This window comes from Calcarisporiella thermophila (genome assembly GCF_041956535.1).
Source record: "Calcarisporiella thermophila strain CBS 279.70 unplaced genomic scaffold VTP21scaffold_23, whole genome shotgun sequence".
NCBI lineage: Eukaryota > Fungi > Calcarisporiellomycota > Calcarisporiellomycetes > Calcarisporiellales > Calcarisporiellaceae > Calcarisporiella > Calcarisporiella thermophila.
In genome coordinates, this window is record NW_027192213.1 from 1 (window position 1) to 14,760 (window position 14,760).

At 38.1% G+C, this 14,760-nt stretch overlaps 5 protein-coding genes and 2 non-coding genes across 7 annotated transcripts in view; 4 read left to right on the forward strand and 3 right to left on the reverse strand.

The window, feature by feature from the left end:
* Positions 1-1,892: 1,892 nt before the first annotated feature.
* Positions 1,893-2,207, forward strand: VTP21DRAFT_5565 (uncharacterized protein; the record flags this gene model as incomplete). The annotated part of the gene is made up of 1 exon (XM_069396100.1): positions 1,893-2,207. One exon carries the CDS (start codon positions 1,893-1,895, stop codon positions 2,205-2,207), a length of 315 nt encoding a protein of 104 aa, XP_069247646.1.
* Positions 2,208-2,696: 489 nt separating this feature from the next.
* Positions 2,697-6,882, reverse strand: VTP21DRAFT_5566 (uncharacterized protein; the record flags this gene model as incomplete). Its single annotated transcript, XM_069396101.1, has 10 exons — positions 2,697-2,769; positions 2,833-2,866; positions 2,927-3,892; positions 3,951-4,072; positions 4,131-4,494; positions 4,557-4,659; positions 4,737-5,868; positions 5,925-6,075; positions 6,136-6,589; positions 6,646-6,882. 10 exons carry the CDS (start codon positions 6,880-6,882, stop codon positions 2,697-2,699), a joined length of 3,636 nt encoding a protein of 1,211 aa, XP_069247647.1.
* A 691-nt stretch (positions 6,883-7,573) lies between these two features.
* On the forward strand, positions 7,574-8,063 carry VTP21DRAFT_5567 (uncharacterized protein; the record flags this gene model as incomplete). The annotated part of the gene is made up of 2 exons (XM_069396102.1): positions 7,574-7,607; positions 7,666-8,063. The coding sequence occupies 2 exons, from the start codon at positions 7,574-7,576 to the stop codon at positions 8,061-8,063; spliced, it is 432 nt and encodes a 143-aa protein (XP_069247648.1).
* Positions 8,064-9,636: 1,573 nt separating this feature from the next.
* VTP21DRAFT_5568 (uncharacterized protein) lies at positions 9,637-10,540 on the reverse strand (the record flags this gene model as incomplete). The annotated part of the gene is made up of 2 exons (XM_069396103.1): positions 9,637-10,249; positions 10,311-10,540. 2 exons carry the CDS (start codon positions 10,538-10,540, stop codon positions 9,637-9,639), a joined length of 843 nt encoding a protein of 280 aa, XP_069247649.1.
* A 2,981-nt stretch (positions 10,541-13,521) lies between these two features.
* Positions 13,522-13,606, forward strand: VTP21DRAFT_t230. Its single transcript has one exon. It is a non-coding gene; the product is annotated as a tRNA-Tyr (tRNA).
* A 358-nt stretch (positions 13,607-13,964) lies between these two features.
* Positions 13,965-14,049, reverse strand: VTP21DRAFT_t249. Its single transcript has one exon. It is a non-coding gene; the product is annotated as a tRNA-Tyr (tRNA).
* Positions 14,050-14,582: 533 nt separating this feature from the next.
* The window catches only part of VTP21DRAFT_5569 (uncharacterized protein), a gene marked incomplete at both ends in the record, with an annotated part of 2,878 nt that continues 2,700 nt past the window's right edge, over positions 14,583-14,760 (forward strand). Inside the window, one exon of the mRNA XM_069396104.1 lies at positions 14,583-14,597. Coding sequence (XP_069247650.1) covers positions 14,583-14,597 — 15 coding nt within the window. The remainder of the gene's footprint in view (positions 14,598-14,760) is intronic.

Consider the following 14,760-nt stretch of genomic DNA (forward strand, 5'->3'; position numbering starts at 1 on the left):
GTGAAATTGTTGAAAAATTATAAGGAATCGCGAACCTCCTCCATCTTTTCTACATGCTCCTATACGTTTTCTAGCAGTTTTCACCAGACGGGTTTTTTGTAGGGTAGGCAATGCTGATGAAGCTGTCAGTAGTCGTCAATTGCTTACTGCTATATTAAAGTGCATGGCAAAGAATGGGTGGAATCTAATTGCATCCGCAGATACAGTATGCCGCACGAAGGTATATGAAATTAAAGTGTTTTTCTTATTGCTCTTATTGTCCTTTTATCCCATGAAGTATACCAATGATGATCAATAATATAATAATATAACATAAAGGCAATAACATTTCATAATTCTCATAAAAGTTTAAACGAGAGATAAGAGGCTGAGTTTTAACAAAGTGTATATATGACTTTTGCAATTTTGTTGAAAATCCATTCGCCATCTGGAAAAATTTGGTTATTCAATAACTTTATTATTATAATCTTATGTTTTAATTTTAAATAATACTTGAGATAGACATCCATCAACAGATATAAGCTCATGCTCATGGAGCCACTATCTAACAAGATATGAACGCATATTCTTTCACTCTCAATATATGCTTATTTGTACCAACAAATTGCTACTCTTATTGACCTTCATTACAATGTTTTCTCAAAATGTGTCAGTATGCAATGCTTACTTGACTATCAATCAGAAAAACTCGTTCAGACTGCCCACTAATATCGAGCAAGGAGAACGAGCGCTAGAACAACCTACTTGTTTTCTAAAGATAATGTTTTAGAGAAATTAAGGCAAAAAACAGCTCTCAAAAACGTGTAAGCTATCAATACATCTTCTGATATCGTAAGGAGAAGATAGAATAGATTCTATTTACCAGCAAAGGCAAACAAAGGAAAGCCTCTCCTTGGATTGGAACTTGATTGAAAGAGGGTGGGTTCTCCAAAATGTACTTCAATTAGAGTTTGCAGCAACAAATGACTACGGTGTGGTCAAATATCTGTAAATACAGTATCTTCAGGAACACAATGATGAAATATTATTATAAAACGCGGAAGATGAACAGCTCTGGAATAATCTTACACGGTCCCTGGTGAGTAACCGTGGAGAGTCAATGGTGTGCAAAAGATGTATCAGTGAACATAATGTTGTCCAATTATGAAAAAAGGATAGGAAAATGGGTGCATTGCTTAGCTACACTGTTCTTCACGATAACTTCTTATTCACTTTTTAATGCTATGGCATGGGCAAGTAGAGGAATATATTCTAACCAGACGATGAAAATGAGCAAACGGCCAAAAATTCAAAATTTTGCTGAAGGATATTTAAGCTACAAGCATGATAGTGGCCTTTCCTGCCTTAGGAACAATTTTCCATTGAAAACTTGTGGAGTACGGTATAACTCTATCTCGATAATGAGTCTTGAAGGCTTGAGAACAAGGACAAACTTTGGGTCTAAACTAAATCGTCTTAACAAGAGGTTAGGCAAGTATTCGTTGAAAAACCTCTCGGAAGTATGCAGTCGCAAGTCTTTTCTATATACATCATCAGAGAAGCCTCTACTAAATAATAGGTATTAGCTTAAAAGGATCGATTTTTTGGAAAAATTGCAAAAGTCAAATATACATATTTGGCAATTTCAATCCCCCTGTATTTCGGATATTTTTTATGTAAACCTTCTCAATATATACATGGATGGAAAGGCTAGACCTTCTATCTTATATCAATGAAGTATCAAGTATTAGTTTAGATAAATAAAATAGATATTAATGTGTTAAGAAAAACACCTCAATTTCATATTCGTGCAGCATATTGTATACTGTAAGAAATTGCATGACAAGGATACACTATTTTTCGAATATGTGGCAACTATAGTAGAACCCAAGATTTTTGCAATTTCGTTCAATATGAATGACAGATTAAGGATCATCGAAGCTGACCAAAAAGTACAGGCGGTTGTGCAGAATACCATTCATACTGCGTGGAAAAAAGGGGTACAAAATAAGCGCGAGTACTATAGCGCTTTAGAGTTTATACTTGCAGAGTGGCCATGGTTTGCGGATGGCAAAGAAACTGTGGTGATTATAATGCTAGTTCAAATTCTGAACGCATTGCGGATAATCGGTTATAAACTCTACTCATCAATTGATATCAGTGCGGGAACCGATGGAAAGGATCTTGAGAGCTGGGCTTTTCGTAATATCTATACTGCATACCAGTGAAGTGCTAGACACGTCCTATGCTTCTCTCTGATGTTGTTAAACGTGTCTTTATTTACTTTAGTTTATTTAAGTATAGTGGCTTCCCTTTTACTTATGCTTTTTTAATGCTATATTATCGGATACTGTATTGCACATATGCTAGATATTATCTAGAGTATTTGTATATAAACCTGTGTTATGTTAACAAATATATGAAAGTTGAGGAGCCATTGGCAGGAAATTATCGGCTCTTTGGAGCCGTGGGTATTCTATATCTTGGAAAAAGTTAACCATCCTTTATTACAGAGTAGTATTTGAATTGTGATTAGAAGCGAGTGTACTCATTGCATTTCCGGGAATATTGTATAGTAAAATTGGGATCCAGACAACGATATTTTTTGAAAGCACGAAGCTACTTTTTGCTTTCCTATTATACGTTATTGAGACTAATAAAATATTATAGATATAATAGGCTATAAACCGTCATATATCCGAAGATTAATAGGTACTTTAGTTGTTGAGTTCCTGTTGATGCGCAAGTTTGTAGTAAATTCCGGTCTTGGCTATCAACTCAGAATGATGTCTATCATGAACATAAACTATAAACCAATTCTAATCATTCATATGATATTGAGTGTAGACTCACCCCATTTCAACAATTGCACCATCTTTCATTACAACTAATGACCATGGATTAATAGTGTTTTTTAGTATTAGCAATATATGCTAAAAATACTTACTGATATTATCTGAATCTTGAACAGTAGACAGTCGATGTGTAATGACAATGGTAGTTCGCCCAATCATAGCTTTATCTAATGCGTCTTGCACTAACTTTTCTGATTCAGTATCCAAAGCACTTGTCGCTTCATCAAGCAATAGTATATCGGGATTTCTTAGCAATGCCCTTGCTATAGCAATTCTTTGTTTTTGACCACCTGAGAGCTGGGACCCCTTTTCGCCAACTCGAGTATGATAGCCGTTTGGAAGGCTAGATATGAATTGGTGTATATTGGCCACCTTTGCTGCCTTTTCAATCTCCTCTTGAGTCACTTCACGATCTTTCCTGCTACCAAAGAGTATATTCTCCCGCACAGTTAAATTGAACAGGACTGGCTCCTGTCCAACTAAACCGATTTTTTGGCGCATTGCCTCCAGCTGCCACTCTCTCACGTCCACCCCCTCAACTAGCACTTTTCCTACATCGCAATCATACCATCGAAGTAAGAGAGAAATTATTGTTGATTTTCCGCATCCACTCGGCCCGACCAGTGCAATCTTTTTATTCCGGTGAATATCCATACAAATATTATGGAACACCTTCGCATCTGGCCTCATCGGATAAGTAAAGTTTACATGACGTAGCTCGGCGGTGCCTGGTGATATTCCTCTATATTTTCCATCTCGTTCTGGGTCCATAGCGGTTGCCTTGTCTGATAGCTCGAATAAAATAAGGGCAGCCTGCATTGCTTTAATGAATCTGGGCATATGTGCAGAGAATCGAGACATTCCTAACGAGCACATCACCACTGTGAACATAACAACCGAGACTTGATCTGAGGCCATTTCACCAGAACGTATGAATCGAGCCCCGATAAAAAATCCAATTGCATAAATGAAGTAGTGAAAACCTTGAGAGAGCCCAAATCCGATGGAAGCAATATAAGCCTTATTTAGTGCTGCTCGATGAGTTTGAAGGCAGCTCTCTAGATTATATGAGTTCAGTCATAGACCCGACACTATATACTCTATCATTTTATTCACCCTTATACTTATTTTCGAACACATCTTCAATTCCTAATGAAGCAACGGTTCTTATTTCGTGGATCGCTTCTCCAACTATTTTCCCTGCCTGCCGATATCCCTTATTCACTCTTCCCGAAAATCTACATTTAAAATTCTATTAAGCAAAATTATTGTGTTTTTTCAGTCTAGTGCTTATACCCCTCTAGTGCTTTGACCTGAAATATTAGTGCAAAAACGTAAAGAGGCATTGCTGGCAGCAGTATTAATGACATCTTCCATCCATAACTAAACATAATGATAAATCCTATGATGGCTGCTGACATCATTCTTCCGCCATCAATCAAGAGGATGTTAGGTAGGTCTTGTAGGACGGCTGCATTTTTAGCCAAGCAGGAGGTAAGGGCTCCAGTAGCGTGACTTGGATGATCGAAGAAAGCTATTTCTTGACGAAGAATGTTGCTGAACACCTCTGAACGAACTCTTCGCACTAATCGTTCACCACAGAAATGGGCAACCCCCTCTTCAAAAAATGTCGCAAGAAATCCAATAAAAGCCATAGCAACTAATATATGCAGCAGTTAATCTATCTTTAGTGGCGAAGGATAAATTATCACGCGGTCTTACAATACATGAGAACCCAGAACTTGGTTGACTCCTCGACAATATAGGGTGACTGACTGAGAGCATTAAATGCATGTCCGAATAACAATCCATCAATAGGAAAAGCCTGAATATCAAGATGTGAATTAAGCAAGGCCAATTCTTCAATTGTGCGTAGTTTCATATGACACTTAAAAGTCTTACCGCCCCTTTAATAATTGCTCCAAATAAAGACATAATAACATAGGTCCATTCTGGTGACATCATCCAGAGCACTCTAGTTATTGGTTTCTCTTTTGCACTAACTTTTACAACATTCAAATTCATGTCTTGATCCACCATGGTTGACTGATTTTCATTAATTTGATTACTATCTGAATGCCTTTCACCATGATATTCAGGCGCAAAATCACGAACTAACTCGGCCTTCCTATCCTTATTGGCTATGAGTTGTTGTTTCCGTACAAATGAGTTGTAGACACCATCTCTCGCTATCAGCTCAATATGTGTACCCTGTTCAATGATTTTTCCATTGTCCATAACGACAATCAAATCTGCGTCGCGAATAGTGGAAAGCCGATGTGCAATGATTATAGTGCTCCGATGTTTGGATTCAGTTTTCAAAGCTTCTTGCACGATCTTTTCTGATTGCGTATCAAGCGCGGATGTCGCCTCATCTAACAATAGAATGGTTGGATTGCGAATAAGAGCTCTTGCGATAGCAATTCGCTGTTTTTGACCCCCAGAAAGTTGGGATCCTATCTCCCCGACTCTCGTATCGTATCCATGTGGCAAACTGGCTATCCATTCGTGGCAATCGGCCTTAATACACACCTCCTCGATCTCACTTTGTGTTGGGTCCCGATGAAGTGCTCCGAGGGCAATATTATTGCGGATAGTATCGTCAAAAAGCACAGGCTCCTGCCCAACCACACCAATTTGATTTCGCAACCATTTCACATCGAGATCACGCAAATCTACTCCGTCGAAAAGGATTCTGCCCATAGATGGATCATAAAAACGCTGCACGAGCTGTATTAGGGTTGATTTTCCACTCCCCGAAGCACCTACAAGAGCGACTGTTTTGCCACTTGGTATTTGGAGATTGACTCCATTTAATACATATACATTGGGACGAGAAGGGTAGCTAAATCGAACATCACAAAACGTAATCACGCCTCGGAAAGAGCTATGATTCATGTCTTTATCCTGTGATTTGGAAGAGGAACCCATCACCGGGACACGATCAATAGTGGCAAAAATCTTCTCTGCAGCTACTTGGGCCTCCACCAGCGCCTTGTATTCCGGACCAATTTCTCTGTCAATGTAACGGTTCCTATTTAGTCCACAAAGTTTTTGATATGGCATAAACTATAAAATCTACGCTCTTACCCGATAGACGCTGCACCAATAATGAATGAAAAAAATGCCTGAACTACGGCAGCACCGCTCATGGATTCTTGTGATATCAAGCGCGCACCATACCAAAGACCAAGGCTATCGGTGCTATATCCTATGAATAGTGTTGCGCCTATACAAATTCCTAGTGGTGAAAGGGATTAGTGGGATGTGTTATCTACCTGGCTCTTCCATTGTCTACTACCTATTTTGATGGCCTTCTGTACCCCTGCCTGATATGCAATCTTGAGATGCTGGTTGTAGAGATTGACAAATCGTGATTGCAGAGAGAATGAGGCGACTGTGTGTATTCCGGAGATAGCTTGCTCAACAAAAGAATCTGCCTTCGAATATGCATCTTGTGCTTTTACAGTTTGCGATTTAATTACGCTTGAAAAAATATAGCCAGACAGTCCAAGCAGTGGCAATACTGCAATCAGTATAAGTGAGAGGCGCCACCCGAAAATAAATGCCATGACAAAGCCGGAGGTCATTTGCGTGATATTCTTGATGATAAGGCCCACTTTATCCGAGATTCCTTCTTGGATGAAATACGTGTCAGAGGATAGGCGTGAGTTAAGCGATTCTAATTCGGCAAGATCAAACCAACTCTGGTCTTGTCTAAGGACGGCATGAAAATAGAGCTCACGGATCCGCTGCTCTGATTATTAGCATTGCGAAATAGCCATTAGCAAAATCACGTAGATCTGGTTACCTTGGTCTGATTCTCGCCTGCCAACATCCAACAACACATTGAGCCGTAGGAAGAAATCGAGAGCACCACACCGAATCCAACTAGCATTGTCACGGCCTCGACGATATTTTGATGGTTTTTCTCGGGATCTTTGGCCGAGTCGAAGCCGGCGACCACCTTTCCGTACGGGATAGAAATCAGTGGCCGTAATATGCCCGCTGTGATACTGAATATTGTTCCGAGACTTAAGAGTAACATTAGTTAGTAAAAGGCAAATGATAATTCTGTACAAGAGGACGATGCTCACAATATTAGAAGAAAATCGACTTTGGATGCATATCGATAAAGTTGAAAATAGGAAATCTTAGGGTTCTTATCTTTGACTTGTTTTCGCCAGTTTACGAGGCCATTTAATCTCTCCATTGATTTCGATCGCGAGTCCACCTCTGCTATAACGTTGCTACCTAATGAAATGTTTTAGCTTTTTGTTTATATCTCCACTTCCTTCACCTGACAATGTCCAAGTAATGAAAAATCAAAAACCCGACAATATACAAAATAAACTACTGGAACCGTTAAGAGGTTGCGCTCATTTTCTCCAATTCCTTGCTCTTTATATCCCCAAACCCCGAGGAAATATCTCTCTACAAGCTTTTGGCAAGGTTCACGCATCGTCTGAACCTTATTCAACATTCGAACTTGGTAAACTAAACAAGGAGCGAGGAAAAAAGTTAAGAATCTCACCTTTGTCTTTGCGAGGCTTCATGATCCAAGTGGACGCTCAATAGAAATGTTTGGAGTTTTCAGAACAAAACCAAAGATAGAGCCGATTTACAGAATGAAACATGCACTTTTCGTGTAGTTAATTAGCGAGGCAGCTCGTCGGCTTGAAAACTTCAATGTAAAACGCGTGCACACTGTAGGATTTCGTCCGGAATATTCCAATCAGATGAGCCTGCTCACGTGCATTTTTCGGCTCAAACGTTCGACTCTCACTTCAAGAAGCATGCGTTAGTCCAACATTGGGTTCAATCTCCACAGAAGCGCTTATTGGAAGGCTCAATCAGCAGTTGCCAGAGAGGAATTGGGTGGCTTGGGTCATGTTGCCACTCGCGGTTATTCCCAAGCCAAACCAGTCGTGGTCTCTAGCTCCTGAATTCACACTCTCCGGACATTCATGTCTAACGAGACTCTGCTTTTTGCTTGGGCTAGCAAACCTTAATATGCAACGCATCCAGGGGTGCGGTGCGCCTTCTCCAAGTGCTATAGAAAAGCCATCGCCTCCAGGCCCTTATGCAAATGAGGCAACATGCCAGCAGCTCATCCTTTACATCAATGGCAAACGTCTTGCCAACTCCCTCGATATCATCAAGCATAGATCTAGGATGAACATTGAAGCATGCTTCTCTCAATGCACTCATTGGACATTCCAGATTTAGCAATACCATCTCGCTGCATCGGTGTTTCTTGTGGTCTTCTCTACGCTATTGAGTAAATACGCCCACGGCATTCTCACTTCTGTGGTCTAAAAACAGTGCGAATTTCAGGAGCATATCTTTTATTATAAAATTTCTTGCTTAATCCCTGGATTGACGAAGGGTATGGAGAGTTATTATGTAAAGAGATTTATAGTTACACTTTATGTCTGCTAATATGCATGCAATTGCTCGCAAGCCGAGAGAATTCCTCTCTTTTTCTCGACATTTATCAGGCAATTTGTACATTGCTCCATCATTCAAACTCATGAAAGCAAAAATGAACTGGATGAAATCATTGAGGCCAATTCATTGTAGAATGGTCTGTAGTTCTTCTCAATTCTGTACTGAATCTAGGACAATTTTCTGTTAATTGTATCATTCACGCCCGAGAACTGATAAACAAGTTTCCTGATTATAAGTAAATGAAAAAAATGCCGAAGAGCTCAATCATCATCACTACCACTTTACATTACAAATTCCAATGCAAGAAGAGTTGAGAGAGATATTTGCAAATATGTATGCAAGGATTTGTTAAGGCACTTGTTACTCACATGAGTCGTTTCACCTATTGTGATAAAGAAGAGTCCTCTACCATATGTTTGTATTGAATTCCGAAATTCGAACGCATTCAATTCTCGCTCAACACCATCTCTTACCGCGGATGAGAGCTCTCTTTTCTAACGTGTCATAAAAATCTTGGTTAATATTTAATACAGTCAAAATTAATCCGAGGAAACTTTTTTGTATTATCCATGGTTGAAACCCCGAAGCCTACTCGCAGTGAGCAAAATATTTCAAGCAAAGCCACCAATGGACTGACTCGGCTATCAGGTCAGCCAAGCCCAATAAATAATTTCTTAAAATATCTCTATAATATCCAGATGGAAAATAAACCTGTAAAGCTAAATATTTCAATTGCATACTGTATACAATTTCACCTATTTTATATAGGCTCTGCGCTTGTTCATAAGTTTTTATTGGCTTATCCAACTTGAGCTGATATATCTCATGCAATTGTATTGCTGAAGCACGCGATACAGGATAATACTTGAAAGTACTTAGCAGTCAAACCATGGATCAAATATAAATTTGCACAATGTCCGTATAGTTTCCATGGGCCAGACATATGGAACCTGGTGATATCCACAGAATACCCAAGAACTCAGTTTCACTGCATCGACATATGTGATGTACACACACTGCGCATCTGTCCAGAAAACTGCCGATTCCAAATGACAAACATTCTCAAAAGTAGCAATTTGAAAACACGCACTTTTAATTAGGTTCATATTCATCCGATGAATAAGTTTATGGGCGTTCCAGAGAGACTGGGGTGGTGTAACTACGGAGATATTACGAGGCTTGAGCCTTTATAAAATCATTAATTATTATGGAACTATTGTGCTGTAACTCCAGTAAATAGCATTTTATTAAAATAATGTTAATCGTTATAATAAATTATAAGTAGAGAGAGTAGATTAGTAATTATTAATGTTCATTGAAATGTAAAATAAGAGAATGAAAGTGAATGCGTTTAATTAGACTCTGTGGAGTTAAAATCTTGACTAAATCGCTTTTTAAGAGGAGACCATCTCAGAGCTTGAATCTCAGCTGCCTTCGTAAGGAAATCGACAGTCGTCAATGTCCTTAGCGGCCTCTTATAACCATCCGGTAATCTCTCTTCGCCCAGCCAAGTTCTGACGCTTTGTATAGGAACGCTAAACCCATTCCCAAATACCATCGGAATTGAAGCTGCTTCGAAAAGGGCAACCAAGGTTTGGAATGGAGAGATAGAATAGTTGGGGTTCCTCTGCATACTGTCACGTTCTCTATACCTTCTGATTCTAGCAATATCCAACAAAGTAAGGGTTCTTCCATCTCTGCTGAACGATAGCATATGGTTTAACATAGTTTGATTTGCATGAACATGATCCCCCAAGAAAGCATCCTGCCTGACAAGCGACGCATCATGTTCAAGCAAATTGTGTGCGTTAAAGTCTTCAAGGTTGAAATAGACCCGCCCATTTGCAAGACTATAGAGGCCAGGGAAAATGGTTGCGATGGCATCGAAGTCGGTGCTGAAGCCATACACAGTTCTGAGGGCCTGCAAAATCTGTAGCATTGTAACTCTCCTTCCATCACGGGGTCTATTAAAAAAGATAACATTAATAGTGGGATCCAGCATGGACCAATTGCGTTTATACTGACAGAATGCCGTGATTGGCGAGAGTATTGAAAGCCGGACATGGGCAACGACTGTCTCCCGGACGAGGGGGCATCCATTGAGCATTCACATGTTGTAACTGTAGCAGCGAAGCTACACCAAGTAAGAAGAGTGCCAAATATCCTTTTATGAACATGAGAAAAGTTGACCAAGTTGAAGAGGTTGGTGTAAGTGAAATGGAAAAGATAGCAGATCGGAGAGATTTTATACTCATATTTACAGTTCACCAAGGTCCTGAAAACTAACACAAGAGGGCTCGCGTTTTCGGCTGAATTTAACTAATATGATGCTCTTTTTCCAATTGTTTTAGATCTAATGTTTAGGCCTCAAATTAAAAGGTTAAATCCAAGCGAGACCATCTAACACAGTGAACTGAATAGCGGTAACCAATGTGGGAGTCGGTTTGCTATTTTGTTAAGGAAGTCGTGACTATGCAACCGACTCGGAATTGTGGCAAATCTGTTTGGCTATTTCAGTCGATCGAATGTTGTTTCGGACCATATCAAGGGATTTTCTTTTTGAAAGGGTTGTTTTTCTATATAAAGAAATACATCCAATTGGTATTTTTATATCAGGTGTATGTCCCTATTAGATTTCAATGTTTAATTGTATTCTGTCTCGCTGAAGCTTATAATCATGGCATGATATTGCATTTCAGCTAAATGCCTTTCAATTAATTGGAAATGTTATTTGGTATTATTGCAATAAAATCGATTAGTATATATTAGAAGAAACTAAAGATAATAGTATCTTCAAAATAGATTAGTCAACCTGAAAATACGGCGATTTAATTTCGAATCAAATACTTAATTAAATCTTCGCCGATACCCGGGATAGTTTAACCTCAACAGAGTATATAATTGGGTGCGTTGAAATACAAAAAGAAATATTCAGGCTTATAATCATTCATGAAACATCATTGTCATAGTATTAAACGAATACAGGACAAGGCTAAGTTAAAACTCTTCTATTATCGGTACCAAGTGTTGAATACAATAGGCAAATTTGATACTCTACTCTACTTTCCTCTCCTCTGCTTTCTTTCGGGATGGTTAATATTATCGTCAATTCGGTATTATGAAAACTACCCTACACAACATTTATTATGAGTTCCTAAATTATGCTGCACATAAAATTATGAAAACGAATACATAACTTGATCTCTTTTGACCCTCCTTTAACTTGATATTAATAAAAATTTTTGTGAAAATGGACAAAATATTAGAATTCATTATATATCATGCTAGAGCACTAAAATTTTACAATTAGTGGATAAAAATATAATAAATGCACAGTTTTAATTGAATTCAATCACACTAATATTTCAAAAACTCTATTAGTTCTTTCCAAAATATAAAATGGACTAAAGAATCATCACGACATTGAGCAGTAGTTTTAAGTTGTAAAATAAGATTCCTAAAGTCTCATTTATGCATAGGTCTTACTACAAACTTATGCTGAATATACAATTGGAATTCCAAGCAATTCTTTATTAAAATTAAATAAACCATCAACAGTATTGGTCTAATAGGGACAATTAGAGTCAATAATAAATTGTATGAAAAACATAATAATAGCATTTTTTCAATACATTTGAAGATTAATAAATTAAATTAATATTTCATGCCTTTATTTATAAACATCTCTCTCATTAGAACTAGCTAACTTCTTAAGCATTACGAGCAGGAGTAGGGATAGGTGAAGAAGCAACAGAAGCGGGCGTATATCTATATCGATATTGCGGGAACAACGGGTTAAATTGAAATCCCTGCGTTCCTCCAAGGATCCAAGGGAAGACGAGATCGATTAAATTTAATGGAATTGAAGGGAGGAAGCCAATCGGGTCAAGATTTTCTCGCTTTCTATGTTCTGGAATAGTTGGGGCGGCCAGTGCTGCCGTTAACATAAGAATGATTGCTGAGAGCAAAGTAATGATTGTCAAGGAGTTCTTCATTGTCACTTTCGAAATATGGAGGAATGCAAAGGTTTACAGAAATAATAGGAAAATCTAAGTCTGATTGACAAGTTATGAAGGACATTAAGTTTGAAGAGTTTGCTTCTTTTATACATTGGAAACTCAAAAAACATTTACCTGGATTTCTCAATTTGTTTAAAAAACCCGTGTCGATCTCTAATGTTTCAGACTTTTGTATTAATCTACTATGGGTCTAGTTCCATGTCTGGAGAGTTGTTTCCCTTGCCGAATTTCGTCCAAATCACCTATAAACCTATAATTTCAATGTCTCGGTAACTCTTTGCCATACTTTAATTTAAAAATCCAAACGAAGAATATTGATCCGTGCATAGGAGAGTTCTATGAATACTGTTTTTCCAATTTAACTGCATGAACCTAATGTTTGAGAAGTCGAAGAATTTTGCGCCCCCCGATTTTTCCTTCATCTACTAACTCTACTATGGTCTATATCGTTAATCTAAATTGAAATCATAGCCTTTGTACATTACTCAAGATAATTGCCTAGACTTTTTAATGATAATTACCATTCCGATAGAAACCCGCGGTTTGTTATCAAATCAATTTTCTCGACTTGTTGCAAATATGTAGCAATGCGTCGCCTATTGTACTTTCATCATGACTAGCATTATGCTAGTCATGATGAAAGTACAATATATTATTAATATAGACTATACAATCTATGTCTAATAAGGTCTATCCCGACAATCCTCTAGCTATCCCTAAGCTCTTGATTGCCCTTTCTTAAACACTTCAGAAGACTAATAAACGACACAAAGTGGATTGTAAACTAATCCGGTTCTATCTCAATACAAAATAGCACGCAACTAGTTCCTAATTATTTTTTTTTTTTGATCAATCAATGGAAACTTTTATTAGGTTAATAGTTCCCAATATTACAAGAAGCAGACGTGAAAGAGCTTGACGCGAAGTAAGTTATCCACGTCATGTTGACGAGCATCGCTCATTGCGTCAGTAATAGTCGTTATTGTTGTGTTTATCGTGAAAGTCGTGTTTGTCGTGTTAGAGCCAAAGGGCAAGTGGACAGCAATCTCAAGAAGCGAGTGCTGGTGGGGATTGCGGGGTTCGAACCCGCGCCATTTCGATTATGGCACCTGAAGTGGACCACTACACCACCTCTCCCCTAGTTCCTAATTAATGTCGGAGCTTGAATATCGTTGGGATAGCTTGATATGTGACTCGAGTTATGACAATTACCAAATCCGGCTATAGCTCAGCTGGTAGAGCGGAAGACTGTAGTTGATAATAGCAATCTTTAGGTCCCTGGTTCGAATCCGGGTGGCCGGACATTTTAATATTTTTTTAATATAGTTGCTATTTTGAATCACGTATCCTTGAAAAATCTATGAATGAATTATTGATACCTTAAATACTAATATTTTTTAGTTCCATCTTCAACTATAAAAGAACGCATCAAATTATTTAATGCAATAATATACTCAATATAGAATATACACAGATTATAGTATAAATCAATTATATCAAAACGAAAATCAATCCATTATAAAAATTTTGAATGAAATGGAAACTAAAGGTGAACAAACGTAATTTTTAGCAATATAGTGTATAAGTAGAAAGCTATTCATTGGGCAGTTCGTATCTTTTCTAAAAATGTAATTATATCTGTATAAATAGCCGCAAAAAATCCGGCCACCCGGATTCGAACCAGGGACCTAAAGATCGCTATTATCAACTACAGTCTTCCGCTCTACCAGCTGAGCTATAGCCGGATTTAGTAATGTTGCGTCGAATATATGTCTAATAAGGTCTATCCCGACAATCCTCTAGCTATCCTTAAGCTCTTGATTGTCGGGGAGAGGTGGTGCAGTGGTCCACTTCAGGTGCCATAATCGAAATGGCGCGGGTTCGAACCCCGCAATCCCCACCAGCACTCGCTTCTTGAGATTGCTGTCCACTTGCCCTTTGGCTCTAACACGACAAACACGACTTTCACGATAAACACAACAATAACGACTATTACTGACGCAATGAGCGATGCTCGTCAACATGACGTGGATAACTTACTTCGCGTCAAGCTCTTTCACGTCTGCTTCTTGTAATATTGGGAACTATTAACCTAATAAAAGTTTCCATTGATTGATCAAAAAAAAAAAAATTAAGCTCTTGATTGTCCTTCCTTAAACACTTCAGAAGACTAATAAACGACACAAGATGGTGGTTTGAAACGTATCCGGTTCTATCTCAATACAAAATAGCACACTTTATTCTAACTAAAGATATTCTCCTTTTTATACTAAAGATAATGTATCACAAGAAGGTAAAATATAAAAAAATATAAGGTGATTCTGGATAAATATGTTAATCGTATGATAATAAGTATACTGGTCACCCCACAAAAATATCTATCACACCACATAATGAATAAAAAGAAAAGTAAGTCACGAAATCTAAGCCTCCTTTCCTCCTACTGCGCCATAAAT